General features: G+C 39.3%; 1 protein-coding gene across 1 annotated transcript in view; it reads left to right on the top strand.

Moving 5' to 3' along the window:
- The first annotated feature begins 1,627 nt into the window (after nt 1-1,627).
- Nucleotides 1,628-13,864, top strand: part of LOC107706219 (zinc finger transcription factor Trps1-like) — a 124,635-nt gene continuing 112,398 nt past the window's right edge. Inside the window, exons 1-2 of the mRNA XM_016509851.1 lie at nt 1,628-1,927; nt 6,761-7,061. Coding sequence (XP_016365337.1) covers nt 7,049-7,061 — 13 coding nt within the window. The 5' untranslated portion in view covers nt 1,628-1,927; nt 6,761-7,048. The remainder of the gene's footprint in view (nt 1,928-6,760; nt 7,062-13,864) is intronic.

Here is a 13,864-nt window from a genome sequence, read left to right as displayed (position 1 = left end):
TATTTTTATAGATAGAAAATAAAATGCATTACAGACAGTAATGCTAGGCAGTCATTTGGAGACACTACTGCCAAGTTTATTTTATATTTTCTTTATTGTGTGTGTGTGTTTGACAACAAGTGGTTGGTTCATCTTGAAGTTGTTATTGTGGACAGGACTAGTAATTATGGATCTTTGGACTTATGGTTTATGGTTTGTCATGGATGAGAACAGAACATTTAAGTACAAGTAAAGCACCTGGACCCCAAAACCATGCTAACATTGTAAAAATGATGCACTCTGTATTATTATAAGACTATACATACACCTATATAGTACATGCATAACATACATTCATTTGCTTACAAAAATAAAAACTAGATTTTAATGACACAGTATGACACATTCTACAAGGGCAGACTTTACATCAAGATTTTTAGGTTAAAATTTATATGAATGTGTAATGAGTGGTGTACAAATTTTCCATTTAGTCTATAAGATCATAAATGCTGCATATATGATAATTATTGAAAAATAATCATGAAATGCTGTTTACAGTAATTTTAGATGAAGCACACCACAGGACATGTCAACTTCCCAAAAGTGTTTCATGTCAGCTAAACTCATACTAGTTGTCAAAAACATTACTACTGTGTTCTGCTAATTATTCCACACAGAAATTACCACCTGTCAGTAAATGTTCACAGAATGACAGAGTGTTTCATTTCACTTATTTGGTTTCAGTTCTACATTGCTGAGCACTGATAAGGTTTTGAATAAACAAATATGTCCCTAAAATCAAAGAGTGACATTTATTTATATATTTATTAATATGTTCTTACCCCACAAAATAACTGTAAAAGACATTCTGATTTTTGTGTATTATATGTATATATCTGCCCAAATGTTTGCCCAGGGGTTTGTGTCATACCCCTATATTTCAATACCCTGAGAAGGATTGACAGCACTAAGAAAACACACACACACACAAAAAAAGATACTAATAATAGCCCATTTGAGACAACTACAGCATGTCAACTCACTCACAATTTGGTTGTGACTCCTAATTTAAGCTCTACTGCTATAAAATGCGGTTGTCACTTGCTATTCATAACCAAAACTGTGCCCTGAAGAGCAAAGTTTTATTCTACCTTTAAATATCGATAAGCTTATTTTTTTTAAATATCTTAACTATGCATAGATAGATAGATAGATAGATAGATAGAGATTTTAAAGTGACATTTTTAACTCCTTTTTTTTAAAGTAGTGTTTTAATTAATGATTATTAATTTATTAGATTATCACAAAACTATGGTGGCCGCAAGAAGACATCTGCGTTACATGAGTTTTAAAATTATAGCCTACTAGAAATAATATTATACGGTTCCCCTTAAAAATGAAGAAATAATCTTTACACTGCATTTCGCATTGTTGTTGTTTTTTTCTCTGATCGGAACAGAAGTGCGAACCACTGGTTGAGAACCGATTCTCGTTTAGATGACTTATCTGAGTAGGTTTCTTCAGCAGTCTATGGCGAAGTTGCAGAGTGGCTGGAGCTGTTTTAGTGGTCACTGTCCCTTTAAGAGAGCGCGCTCTAGGGTGGCGCTTTCCTCCGCAAGGGCTTCTTGATATTAATAGTGTTGGTGTCTTGAAACTGACGTAATGCTTGGAGTCTGAGGTCCTGACAAGCGATAACATTTCTGATAAAGAACTGAGATCACTGCAAAAACCAACCTCCTTTTTTCCATCCCAGACTCAGGCGTTTTTACTATTAAACACAGTCTCCCAAGATTTCACGTGTACAGGAGCAATTCGCAATCTTACATCCCCATAAAAAAAGAAATAATTCCCCGAGATCAACAAACAAACAACACAAAGACGCTTCATGGCTAACGCCAAAGCTCCACCATCTTTCAGACTGCAAAGACTATTGCAATTTAATCAACAGGTAAGGAGAAAGCGAATCAATGAGCATTGCGATCACGGCAGAAGAACGATGTGAATTTTAGCTGTAACGTTAGTTCCTGAAGGCTTTTAGGGGGAGAATGTTATGTAATGTTGAGAAGGGCGAAGGGATTTGGTGATGAATCAGTTGAGTGCTACTTTGCAATGAAAATAAGAGCACGGCTCTTCGGATTTCGGCGTGCCATTTGGGTTTTGAGGCTAAATTGCAAATTGAAATTGGCGACTTGCTAGCTCCCAGTAGTTGAGAGAAAACACACGAAGAGGTTTTTGGATTACTTTTTCCTTCCCATTTCTTTTCAGCTATTTCGTTCTGTGTTGCAATGCGTTTTGCACAAGATAATATCCCGAATGTAGTAATATCGTTTTTTTCTCTTGTACATTTAAGCCGCGAGGCGTCTTTTATTTGCTTTGTTTATGTGTAAACCGGTTGGACTGCGCGCTAAAGTAGCTAAACGGTGCATAGCTCAAGTTGTAGAAAGTTTCATTAGTGTGTAGGCTACTGTTTTTGCGTAAATGATGCTTCAAGTTGAATGGCGCTTTCCACACAAACTTCGAAAACTTTCCGTGACTGATGTACGATAAGAAAACGCGTAGGCATGGCAACGCGCTGAACGTTACACTTCATTTTCCACATACAAAGAGGCGCAGGTTGTTTACACGACAGTCTACAGATCTTAACGGGGCTTTTATAGCTATTTTGCGGTTTTATTCGAAGGCAGGTAGCGAAAAGACGTCTTTCTGTTTTCATTGCGTTCTTCGAGGCGATGGAGACGTGCACCAAGTTTCTGAGGAAAAGTTTATGAATAGCGGTAACGAGCTCCTGACTATACGAATACTATTTTCTCATTTGGATGTGTGTTTTTGTGAATATAGAAGTAATGGGAAAACTTTTTATTTGTTTTAGCAACTGTGTGGACAACTTTCGCACTTAGGTGTGTTTGGGGGGGCTGTAGTTCACAAAGTTTCTTGTGGCGTGACCAAAGTGGCGTGATGGAGCTTATCACTTTTCAAAAAAACTTTTCCACAAAAGTTCAAGGAATTTAAATAACTCTGTGTTAATCTTCTAAAATGAAGGCATGTGAATAGAAATTGTACATTTTTTTTCTTGGCGTGTACAGTAGTCGTTTTCTCCTTATCTTTTCTTGTTGATGTTATTCATCGATAGAAACTTTTGTACAGAGGACAGGAACACACTTCCAGTGTTCTATTTATTTCTAACAAGTTTTAACAAGTTATGTGTATACATGTGTTCATATCCTATACATTTTGTAACATTGTTTGGATTTGAGTTGTTGCAAGGTTCCTCAGTTCTGCAACTCTGGTAATGTTTCCAGTTAATTTGGTTTTACAATCACTTTCACATTAGAATATCATTAGTACTTTCAAGTGGGTGGAAACAGGTATTTATCTTCAAACTGATAAAATCACCCACACTTCACTTAAATGTGCTGCACTGAAGCGTAACCTGTATCTGATTGTTATGATACAAAATCCCATGTTGGTTCCAGTAGATGAGTTGCACTGTTTCCTGTAAACTGTGAAAGTTGCCACACTCGGGCAGTCTGGAAATGATATGCTCTCTTTTTCTTTCTGAAATAGTTTGTCGGTAAAAGTTTCTTAATGACAAAGCCTGTGCTGGCAAATGCGGCTCATCATTTAGAGAAACAGAGAAACTCACAACTGTAAACATAGTTTCAGATACAGTCAACAGGGAACCTCAGCTCTGTCATCATCTGGTTTTTGCAGTTACAATTGCTTTATCTTACCTCTTTTTGCAGTTACATGACTATTTTTGTTCTGTGAAGATTTAAATAACTTTTCCCCACTTTATTGTCATGCATGAAATAGCTCATTGTCATTTTACATGTATAAGAGATCAGAAGAAAAATTTCCATCTGCTTGGAATATTATTTAATTCCTCGTGCATTGTAAACACTCACACAAATATGTGAATTCGTTCTTGCTATCCGTTCAGTGGATTACTAGATTCAGTTCTCAGTTTGCACAGAAGAATAAAGATCCACATGAGTTGTCTGATAAGACGCGTTTGAAGTGATTGAAAAGCTTGAGGTGTATTTGAAATGTAAATGACTCCACATCTGTGAGCTCTTTGGAGAGAGGCAATAGATCAGCGCTGTATAGTCAAGAACTTTACGGCTGACAAATGAATTTGGGCCTTGGTGGAGGGAGAAAGCAGCAGTGGGGGTCTTCCATTTGTTCTTCGTGGTTTCTGAGTTTGCACAACTTCTTTTTGGGCTAACTTCTTGCCGCACTGTGATTTGCCACTTGTGTCCCTGCGGCAGATTCATGTGGCGTTGGTGCCGTTGAATAAGAAGCCTGTAGAGAAAATAAATTGTTGGGGATTTTTTTTTAACGACAGTGAAAGAGAATGGATCGCGCTACCATATTAAATCCAGGTGTTTGCTTGAAAAGAACATATTGGAACTAGTTGATGACTTTAAAATATTGTAATTTTTTTTATTTTTCTTGTTTTTTTAGAAAATCTACTCAGACCAGATTTATTTTTTGTATATATTTGTATTCATTGTTGCTCAAAAGTGAACACAAACAATCTTTTAAAAACTTAATCTTAAAGATGTTCATGTTGCAAAGGACATTTTACAACCAAAAACTGTTTTTTTTGATAGACTGAATACGTTTTTTTAGGTCGTTGAAACTTCTTAAAATTATCCCTCTCTTCTTTTTCTTTTTAAAAATTATGTTTTTCGGAACGGCATAGTATTTTTTCCACTCCCTATACGAGCGACAGGCAAGTCTGCAAAGTACCATCACTGCTTGTGTTTTGAAATGACGCATCAATGACTTTATAGAAATTCTTTTTTGTTTTGTTTTTCGTGGTTAGAAATCAGCAAACAAGGGAGACATGAAAATTGAGAATTTCTTTTCTTTTTTTTTTTTGTATCCGCCTGATGAAATGCCAAGGTTTACACAGAGACAGCTCCTAATAATTGGTAGCCTTAAAAGCTTTTATAACATATGTTTGATTTAGCCTGCGTATGAATAGCTAGTCTTTTTTCCTCCGGATTTTCAAGAATAAAAGAGCCACAGTTCACAGAGGTCGTCCCTTGTCTCGTCATATGCTTTTCATCCTGTTTTTAGCAGTGTTTTGAAGTCACTAAATGGCTCTGGATGTGTGCTATAGACTTGTTATGGTGAGTTATAGCAGATATATTGTAAAGACTTGCTAGTGTCATGGATTTTCTCACTGAACTTTCATGCAGTATGAATGGATTTGAAGAGAAATAACTAGAAATGTGCATTTGTGTGAGTGAAGTCACTTGGGGTTGTATATGAGTGTAACATTGAGAAAGTTTTTGTCATCCAGATTAAGTGCTTTAAATGTAAGTGTTACTTTTGTTAGAAGAAATCTTGTTCTCTTCCCTTTTTTTTCTTCACACCCTGTGTGGGAAAGAAACACAAGGACCTTTGACCTGTGGTGTCATAGCAACCTCCTTTATCCTGTTATAAAGTTTAGGTTTAGCTTCTCCATGTATTTATTACTATTATATTTTGATGGCTAATTTTTACATGTCACAAATGCAGCTCAAGTGTGTTTAACAACTCCTCCAGATAAGAGACGGTTTGGGTCTCTGACTCTGTCAGAGCTGTCTGACATCACTTGTTAGGCTAATTATGTGGTGCGTGATATTTTAGTGGTTAGCATACATCTGGTAAAGTTTGCTGACTGAAAACTCGCGTATTCCCAGTAAAGTGGTAGGTTGCACGGCAAACGAAGAAATAGATATCGAAGTTCCCCTAAATCTTCAATCTTACTCATTGACAAAAACGTACTTTTTTACTGAGAATATAAAAATAACTGTCATTTGTATTGAATATGCAAGTTAAAGTGATGTGTGATGATAAACCTTTTATTGGTCGGATGTGTTGACATTTTGGCTACATGTGGTTTTTCAAAGCTAGTGGTTCCCGTTCGGTTAGCTTTTCATATGAACTGACTTTCCTGAACTTTTATACAAAAATTAGAGCATCAGTAAGTACTTGTTTGATTAAAAACACTCGTCTTGTTAGCCTAGCTTTATCCCGCCACAAGCCTCTATGCTCGGCTTCATATCAGAAACGTTCTGAAAGTTTTCAGTTTAGATCTTCCAGCAGTGCCCACTTCCTCTCCTCCCCATTCCGACGAGCTGAGTTTAGTGCGTCCGCCGATCCTCCTGTCCGCCGGCCCCTCTGGAACGTTGATGAGTCAGTTTAACCTTCTTTTTCTTTCTTTCTTTTCCTTTCTATCGCGGTGTGTGTTCTTTTACCTCGCAAACAGGTTTTCGTTTAGCTTTTTTCCTCTCCATCTCACGGTGGCTGCACGTTCTCCTTTTGTGTGGTCTGGAGGCTGGTGCGGTTGACTATTGCTAACCTGACACAGGTTGGACAGAATGAGTCGAAAGAAAAGGTTTGTGGGGGGGAGGGGAGTTTTCCTTGAGAATGTTTGTTTTCCTGTTTCAAGTTTGGTCAGCCAGAGGGCCCGTACTGTCAGATCTCCCATTCATGAAACCTGCTGTCAGACTGCCTGAGTACATGACACAGGATTTCTCTCTGCTCTCTTTGCGTGCATTGCGGTGTCCATGTTGTGCTTTTTCCAAAAGTCTTTTGGTAGATCATGCTTTCTTTTTATTGTTCGTTGTTTTGTTTTTTTATTCCTTAAAGTTAGTTTTTGCAATTGTATTCTGCGAGTGTTAATGTGTGGTGATTTTGACTTTCCCTCTTAATAATGACTCAAAAAGTACTGTTTACACCGAGCACTTCCTTATTGCTAAGCATGTGCATTTTTGTTTCGTTACAGTGATCGAGAAGAACGGCATGGTGTGGTCACCCCTCGCACCCAGGATCATCTGCACCTGTGAGGTTTTCTGAGAAAAGGAAGTACGGGACGGCGCATTTCACAAGCAACGCACGTAGAGCGAGTAAACTTTGTGAACACTGTGAGGGAAAAAATGGAATGATTCCCAGGCAGAATGGATGTGGAATAAAGGATACCTCGGAGGGCTCCTCAGGGAAGGGTCTTTGGATACTCTGCCAGCTTTGATATCTGCCTCCCTGTTGGATTTGAGTGTGATAATGCTATAACCCAATGCTTAACAGAGGTATGTATACGTGTGATTGTGTGTTACAACAACGCAGGGATTTCTGGCAGTGTGTGGCATTGTGGTTTTCGATGCAATTCATGTTGCACGTCTTCTAAACTAATACGTAGGATTAACAGAGAAGGATGTGATTCTTGTCGTCAGGTTTTTGATGGTGTTGTGTTAGGGTGATGTAGCTTTAAAACTTTATTTATGGTAACTTTTAACCCAGCCTTCCTGTAGTTCAGGGCAGTAATCTACACCGCTAGATAGCTCAAGCTTTTAAAGTGCTTTGATCTTCTGTAAGGCCATCATCCACTGCTTTGCCGTTTATTACGTGGAACAGTACAGTTCTTCTGTTCAGGAACAGTTCTTTTCCCTGACTTTTTTTGACTATTTGTGGGTTTTCTCTAGGGTAATAAGATAGGCCACACAAGCAGTATTTTTTTAGTCTGTGGGGGCTTTCTTTGAGCTGTACATTTGTGGACCAGGTGATACTGTGGTCTGGTATTCTTCTCTGCCACTGTTTGTGAAAAGCTGCACTCGACAGACTTCCTCTCAGGAGATATTTCTGCATCGCTCATAAAAAATATGCATAGTAGCACACAGATAAAATTAAGTCTGTTTTTGTAGTTTAGTCTTATAAATGGTGATTGATTATGTCACTCTCTGGTCAAACACGATAGTTTTTTTTTTTAGATGTTTGGCATGTTTTTGCATTAGTTGGTTTTTGTTTTTTAAAGTTATTACATTGCTCAGTTATTTAGATATGTCATAAATTGTTATAGCAGCATTAAGTGTTATTAGGAAATACCGTTAACACTCCTTTTCGGCTGAGATTTTAATTTTAAAAGCAGTTTGCCTGCTTGCTCTGTACCGCACATGATTTTAAGTCTCAAGCTAATGAAGGGTAGAAATGCAATAATCTGAACTTCTGAGAGCGGCTGCATTCTTTGCGGTCTGGGTTGCGAGCAGTAGTCGTTCTTAAATGAGGTAATCTGAGCGTGTGTCGTAGTGGACTGTTTTCTCCTGTGCCGAAATGTATAATAAACGACCTGTAGCGGCCAGTGATTAGGGGATCCTGCCTTTGTGAACGTTGCCACATTGGAGGTTTCTCTCGTGTGCCCTGCCGTTTCAGCAGATTTGCGTAATGTTAAACATATGCCATCTTCTCCAGTCTGGATTTCAGGGGAAAACCTGCTTGTGTGTGAACGCACACCAAACTGGGATGGTTAAAATGTGCTTGATTTTTTTTGGTTGGTGTTGTATGCTTAGACGTGGGGTGATTCTGAATGGCGAGAGTAACCGTATGGATCCTTCACCCAGAACTCCGACACAGGCTTGTAGGTCAAGGGTCACCTGAGATCCCTGAGTGCTAATACGGGGGTTCAGGGGTCCCTGATGGGGCTTACTGGGTTGTAATGCGTTTGTTCATCTTTTACATTTTTTTTTCTAACACAGACTGAATTTTGATGTCTTTAGTAAATATTTTTTAATATTCAATTTTAATTTATTAATTTAAAGACAAAGATTTTGCCATTTCAGTGCATTTTTTAAATAAATTTTTTACCCTTCTATTTTCACTTTTTATTAATTTGAAGGTATTGGGGAAAATGTATTGGGATGCTGTTATATTAATATTTACTTAGATTTTGTGTTAATTTAGTCTTCTCCTTTCAAACGTGACTTGATGCGTTTCCATGACACGGTTGCAGTTTTATAAGATTCCGTATTTAGAAATGCCCACCTAATTTAATTTTAATTTGCTTTAAAAATGTGTGTATTTGCTTTAAAACCATGTGTGCGACCCAGTCTAAACCCATAAATGCTAATTCATGGCTGTTATATAGTCCAGCCGATGATTCTTCACTATGATTTACTGATATTTCGCATTAAGCAGCATGTGGTGTGTTTGCACTTAAGTAGCCTAGGCCTATATTTTAAAAATGAGGACTTTCTGATCTCAGCCCACTTTTAATTGCATCCAACCTACAGTATAGGCTTTACTTATGCTCATATCCTTATAGGTTCAGCTATTATGCACTGGAACGTCTCTTTGACTCGCATGCCCGTTTTTGGGTATAAACATGGATTTATGCCATGAGTTAAAGCTTATGCTTATTACTTGTACCTTGCTTTGTATAATTTGGTTGAGTTATGGTGGGGAAATTTGAGTGGTCTGCATAGTTCTCCAGTAGGTGCCTGCGTGATGTATGGCATGCCAGTGTGCCGAGGGAGGCAGACGGCCAAATGTTTTCATAATGTTCATTTAAAAGTCTGATCATTCGCCTCCACCGTTTCTGGGTTTTGCAGCGCATATAGAAATATTTGACGCAGCAAGACCTTAATCAGCAGCTGTATAATACTCAACAACCAGTTGGTTACTGTTGACGAATATAATGGCTCTAAGAAAAAGGCTTTTCATTTGCAGGTAAAAGTGCATTTAGGAACTTGCTGTAATACATTTTTAAAGTCGTTGATTTTTTTTTTCCAGACGTGGAATTAGCATGCGAGCATGAACTGGTTTCCACTGCAGTGGAAATTCCACATCTCTATGCGTTTCAGGCCTGCTAGATAAACAGCAGAGCCTTTACGGACTGAGAGGTGTCGGTCGTGAGCGTGCCTAATGAGACTCGCTAGTTTGACTCCAATTTCTGCCTGTAAGAATACGGTAAGCTGGGTTATTTCAGAATTTTGAGATAGTTGCAAAACGGCGGTAATGAGAGAGGGCAGAGGAGCGAACCTGCTGGCGAACAGCGAGGAATGGGCCGTATCCTCCTGCCAATTAGCCCGATATTCTCCACTCGTATGGCACCTCCTTGCAGTAACCCCGAACCGGCACCAAACTAATCTAATTAGATCGAGAACACAAAAATGATCCCGGACCACTGGCAGAACGCACAATAAGTGGGCAATTTATTCTCGCATGGTGATAAAAAAGGAGGGAACGGTTGAGTGCAGGCCTGTTTTTTTTTAGCGAATTGTTTCCGCGAGGCCTGCTCCATATGGTGTCGGAGAGGGGGAAAAAGCCCCGGAGAAGGGGGTAAAGAACAAGGGGGCAGAGAGCTTCAGCGAAGCTGCAAAAACAAAACTTCTCCAGTCAACCCTCTCTAAATTAAAGGGTAATGCCAAGCACACCGCACACTCAGGAGTTGTTTGTTTAAAAAGCCAAACTGCATTAATCAACGTCTTCATCTTCATCGCTAACAGCATGATTAATCTGCTGTTTTTCCCTCCCCGCCATTCTTCTTTTTTTTTTCTTTCTTTCTTTTTTTAAAGTAATTGCCAATCCAATGAGCAGTTTTGACAGAGTGCTCCTGACCACATTGTTCACACATTGAGTGATGCCTGCACAGCGTCAGTGCACAGCAATATTATGCTTTTGGTTCAAAGCCCAGGTTCAGTTGAGTAGTGTAATACAGATCGTATTACTTGTTTCAGATACAATAATGCAGCTACTTTAACCTGCAATAACTCTCTGCATCATTTGCGATCTTCTCCCCTCAGACCCTCTCAGATACACCCTGTTGGCCAGCTTTAACGTAGTTGAATAGCGCCTGGAGGCCATTGACAGGAGCCTCATGCATCCTGGCCGTGTCTTTTGCAAACACAAACAGTAGCCTTCTAAAGATCTCTCCATTTGTTTAGAGGAAGTCCCAGAGGCTTGTTACGCTCCCCAACCCCCTTCTCTTGTGGCTATCAGATGTTTATCCTCTACAAGGAGGGCAATTTACAAATGTAAGTGTTGTCACAACACAGGAGGAGACAAAAGGCGTCACGTCAGGCAAGGATGCACCTCAGTGTAAGGAGCGCCATTATTTTGCAGATTAGAAGGGTTCAGGTGAATGTGGGAGCTTCTCTTAGTTTCACGTTGTGGGGAGGACTGAGGCCATCCAGAGTGGCACAGCTACTATTTGCTGTGATTTGGCTCACTCCGATCGGACTGAAGTTCATGTCTCTTACATGTCCAGGCTTTAGATGTCGCATAATCAAACTTAAAATTATGCTGTTGAGGTTTTCTAGTAGGGTTTTGATAAAACGATAAAAGATGGTATTTATGGTGTTTTCTTGTCTTTTTTTTCTAGTAGTGTTTGATAACTTTTTAATCTTTCTTAAGCAGATTTATTTTTTGATTTCAAGTTTTAAGCAATACATTTTCCACCGCACATGAACAACGCCAAGTGTGTTCTGATTGGCTGTTATAGTGCTGCATCACAGTATTTTTTGACTATGAATTGAAAGGGAAAATTAAAATGTTTTCGTCATTTACTCCCCCTCATTTCATTCCAAAAGTGTATGACTTACTTTTTTCTGTGGAACACAATAGAAGATACTTTAATAAATGCCTGAGTGTTTTGTTGCCAACATTCTTCAAAATATCTTCCTTTGTGTTGAGAAGAAAAAGTTATACAATATTACAACAGCATGAGGGTAAGTAAATTATTCGAATTGTTGAGTGTATTATACCTGTAATGTCACTCATATGTTACATGGCCTTTAGAGTCATTGGATTGCTGTCCTTTTCACACAGCTGTCTGTCGTTGCCAATGTCAGTTTCAGTCAAAACACATTTAACACTACAGGACTTAAATCGCAGACAAGTCTAGATATTTAACCTGCTAACTATCACTCAGATATCAGTGACGCATCAGCGCTTCTTTCAGATTGCATCTTTGATAATGCAAACATAGAGATCGTCACTCACATGAATGAGCAATGATTTTGGCTCCGATTTGTTGCCAAACTCCATTAACTAAAAGTAAGAGGAAAATCAGGACTAAAAGCATTAGGTCTAAGGCTGTTAATGCTGGCATGTCTAAAATTTTGAAAAGGGTAGGGTAGTTCTTACAAGTAGTAGAGAAGTTTTGAAAAAAAAAAATATATATAAATATATATTACTTTTGGGCAAAATGTGTTTAAAATCACGTATGAAGACTTTCATTATAAAAGCTTTATTTTACATGTAGCAGTTCACCTCATGAGCCCTGTCATGTTGTGATCATATGACCAGATGAATACTACTCATTTGGTAACCATCCCATTATTGCATGCTTTTGCTCGTGGACAGACCTTAAAAAGCAATCTATGGTTAATGGGCGCAAAAAAGTAATCACAAGATTTTTCGCATATCTTTCAGGCATAGCAAACCAGACGCTAACTGTCTGTGGTCAGACTTCGGCCTCAGATAGGCATCAGGCTGGAGGACAGGAAGACAGGAGTGGGTCCACTCTGTTAAACACAACATTAGTGAGTCCTACAAGCTCTCTCTCCCCGTCTCCCAGACTGAACTCTGCTGGCTGCACTTTGTCTTTGTCAGAAGAAGATATAGAATTAGTAGCTTACCAGGCATCCCTCCCCTCCCCATCACTACCCGCACCATCTCATAACTCTTCTGGCAGGCCTAAGGAGCTGGTTCCTCATCTGTGGAGGCCGCCACTCTCAACACCTATTATGGTCAATGGGCCTGGGTCCCTGTCAGGGCCTGCTGCCTTTTTGATTCACCACTCGCCTTGGATTCCTCCCCAGGTCGCCTTCTTTTTCACAATGTCTTCAACTTCCAGATAGGAGATAAAATATCCATAAACAGCACTTAAAAGAGAATGTAAATGTTTATAGGCTTCCTGCAAGACTTATCTGATATTGTTCTTATTTATACGTCGGGGCCGGTTGACTTGGAGGCGGTCAGGACGGCCGAACTGGAACCAAGCAGCTTTAAGTGCTCCTTCGGCTCGGCTTTGCCAATCTCGGCATGGGGGGGAAGATTTAAGCGGACAGTTGAACGGTGGAGGACTGAGCCAGTGACACCACGCTGGAAAGAATGTGGTAACAATACAACTATGATTCGCTTCAGCACGTCCTGAGTCCTGCTACCTAAACTTCAATCCAATCCAATGTAGGGCGTTTTTTGGACAGTCTTGTTCTTCAACTGCGCCTATGAATCAGCTGGGTCTTTTCTCGCCTATCTGGCAGTTTTGAATGTATCTTGAGGTAGCTGGCTACAGCCTTATTTCAGGCCCTCTTTTTGCTCACATTTCTTCTTATTTACTAACTGTAAAACAAAATTTCAGATCTATTCAAATGATCTTCTCTTTACCTCAGTCGGATACTTCGACCACTCTAAATTCGCACTCCGTGACCAAATCTGACACCCTACGTTACCACTTTTCTGGCACGAAACGGCACTCAGATTTCCCATGCAGTATAGCTATGCCATAAATCTGCGTGCTACGACCTGCATGCTATAGCTAACTGGGGCGATGACTCTATAGGAAGCTGTTGAGCAGAGAGCCAGGCGCTTGTGTAGGCGTCGGGATTGGATTTGTCAATTGTGCTGATATGTTGAGGGTGATCCGAGCCCCAAGCGCTCCACTCAAGGTAGAGAATTATTGTACAGAGGCTAAAACGTAAAAGCTCTCTAGCAAACATACTCATACTCTTGCGTGCACTCACAAGTACTTGCATGTACAGGCTTTACAGTCATTATATTGAGAGGAACTGTGTAATATTTGCTCTTATACAGGTACACAATTGCAGTGACACCAATTATGGCACTCTAGCGCAGTGGAAACCACACATATGCACATACAGGCATTATTACCTGACCTTTTCTCTGACAAAGACATTGCTACAGAGTAGGGCTGGACAATAATTCAATATCAATATGTATCGCAATATAATTTTTTTCAATAACGGTGATATGATTTTTAAACACATTTCCGATATTTCGATATACATTACCAGTTTCCCATACATTGATTTATTTGTGCCGTTTGACTTCGTTGAATAAACATGAGCACTGCACGTTTCAAAATCAAAACACGTCG

This window comes from Sinocyclocheilus rhinocerous, unplaced genomic scaffold (assembly GCF_001515625.1).
Source record: "Sinocyclocheilus rhinocerous isolate Xijiao unplaced genomic scaffold, SAMN03320098_v1.1 scaffold53, whole genome shotgun sequence".
Lineage (NCBI taxonomy): Eukaryota > Metazoa > Chordata > Actinopteri > Cypriniformes > Cyprinidae > Sinocyclocheilus > Sinocyclocheilus rhinocerous.
Note: the sequence above shows the minus strand (reverse complement) of the source record. Positions and strands in the feature narration are given on the sequence as shown.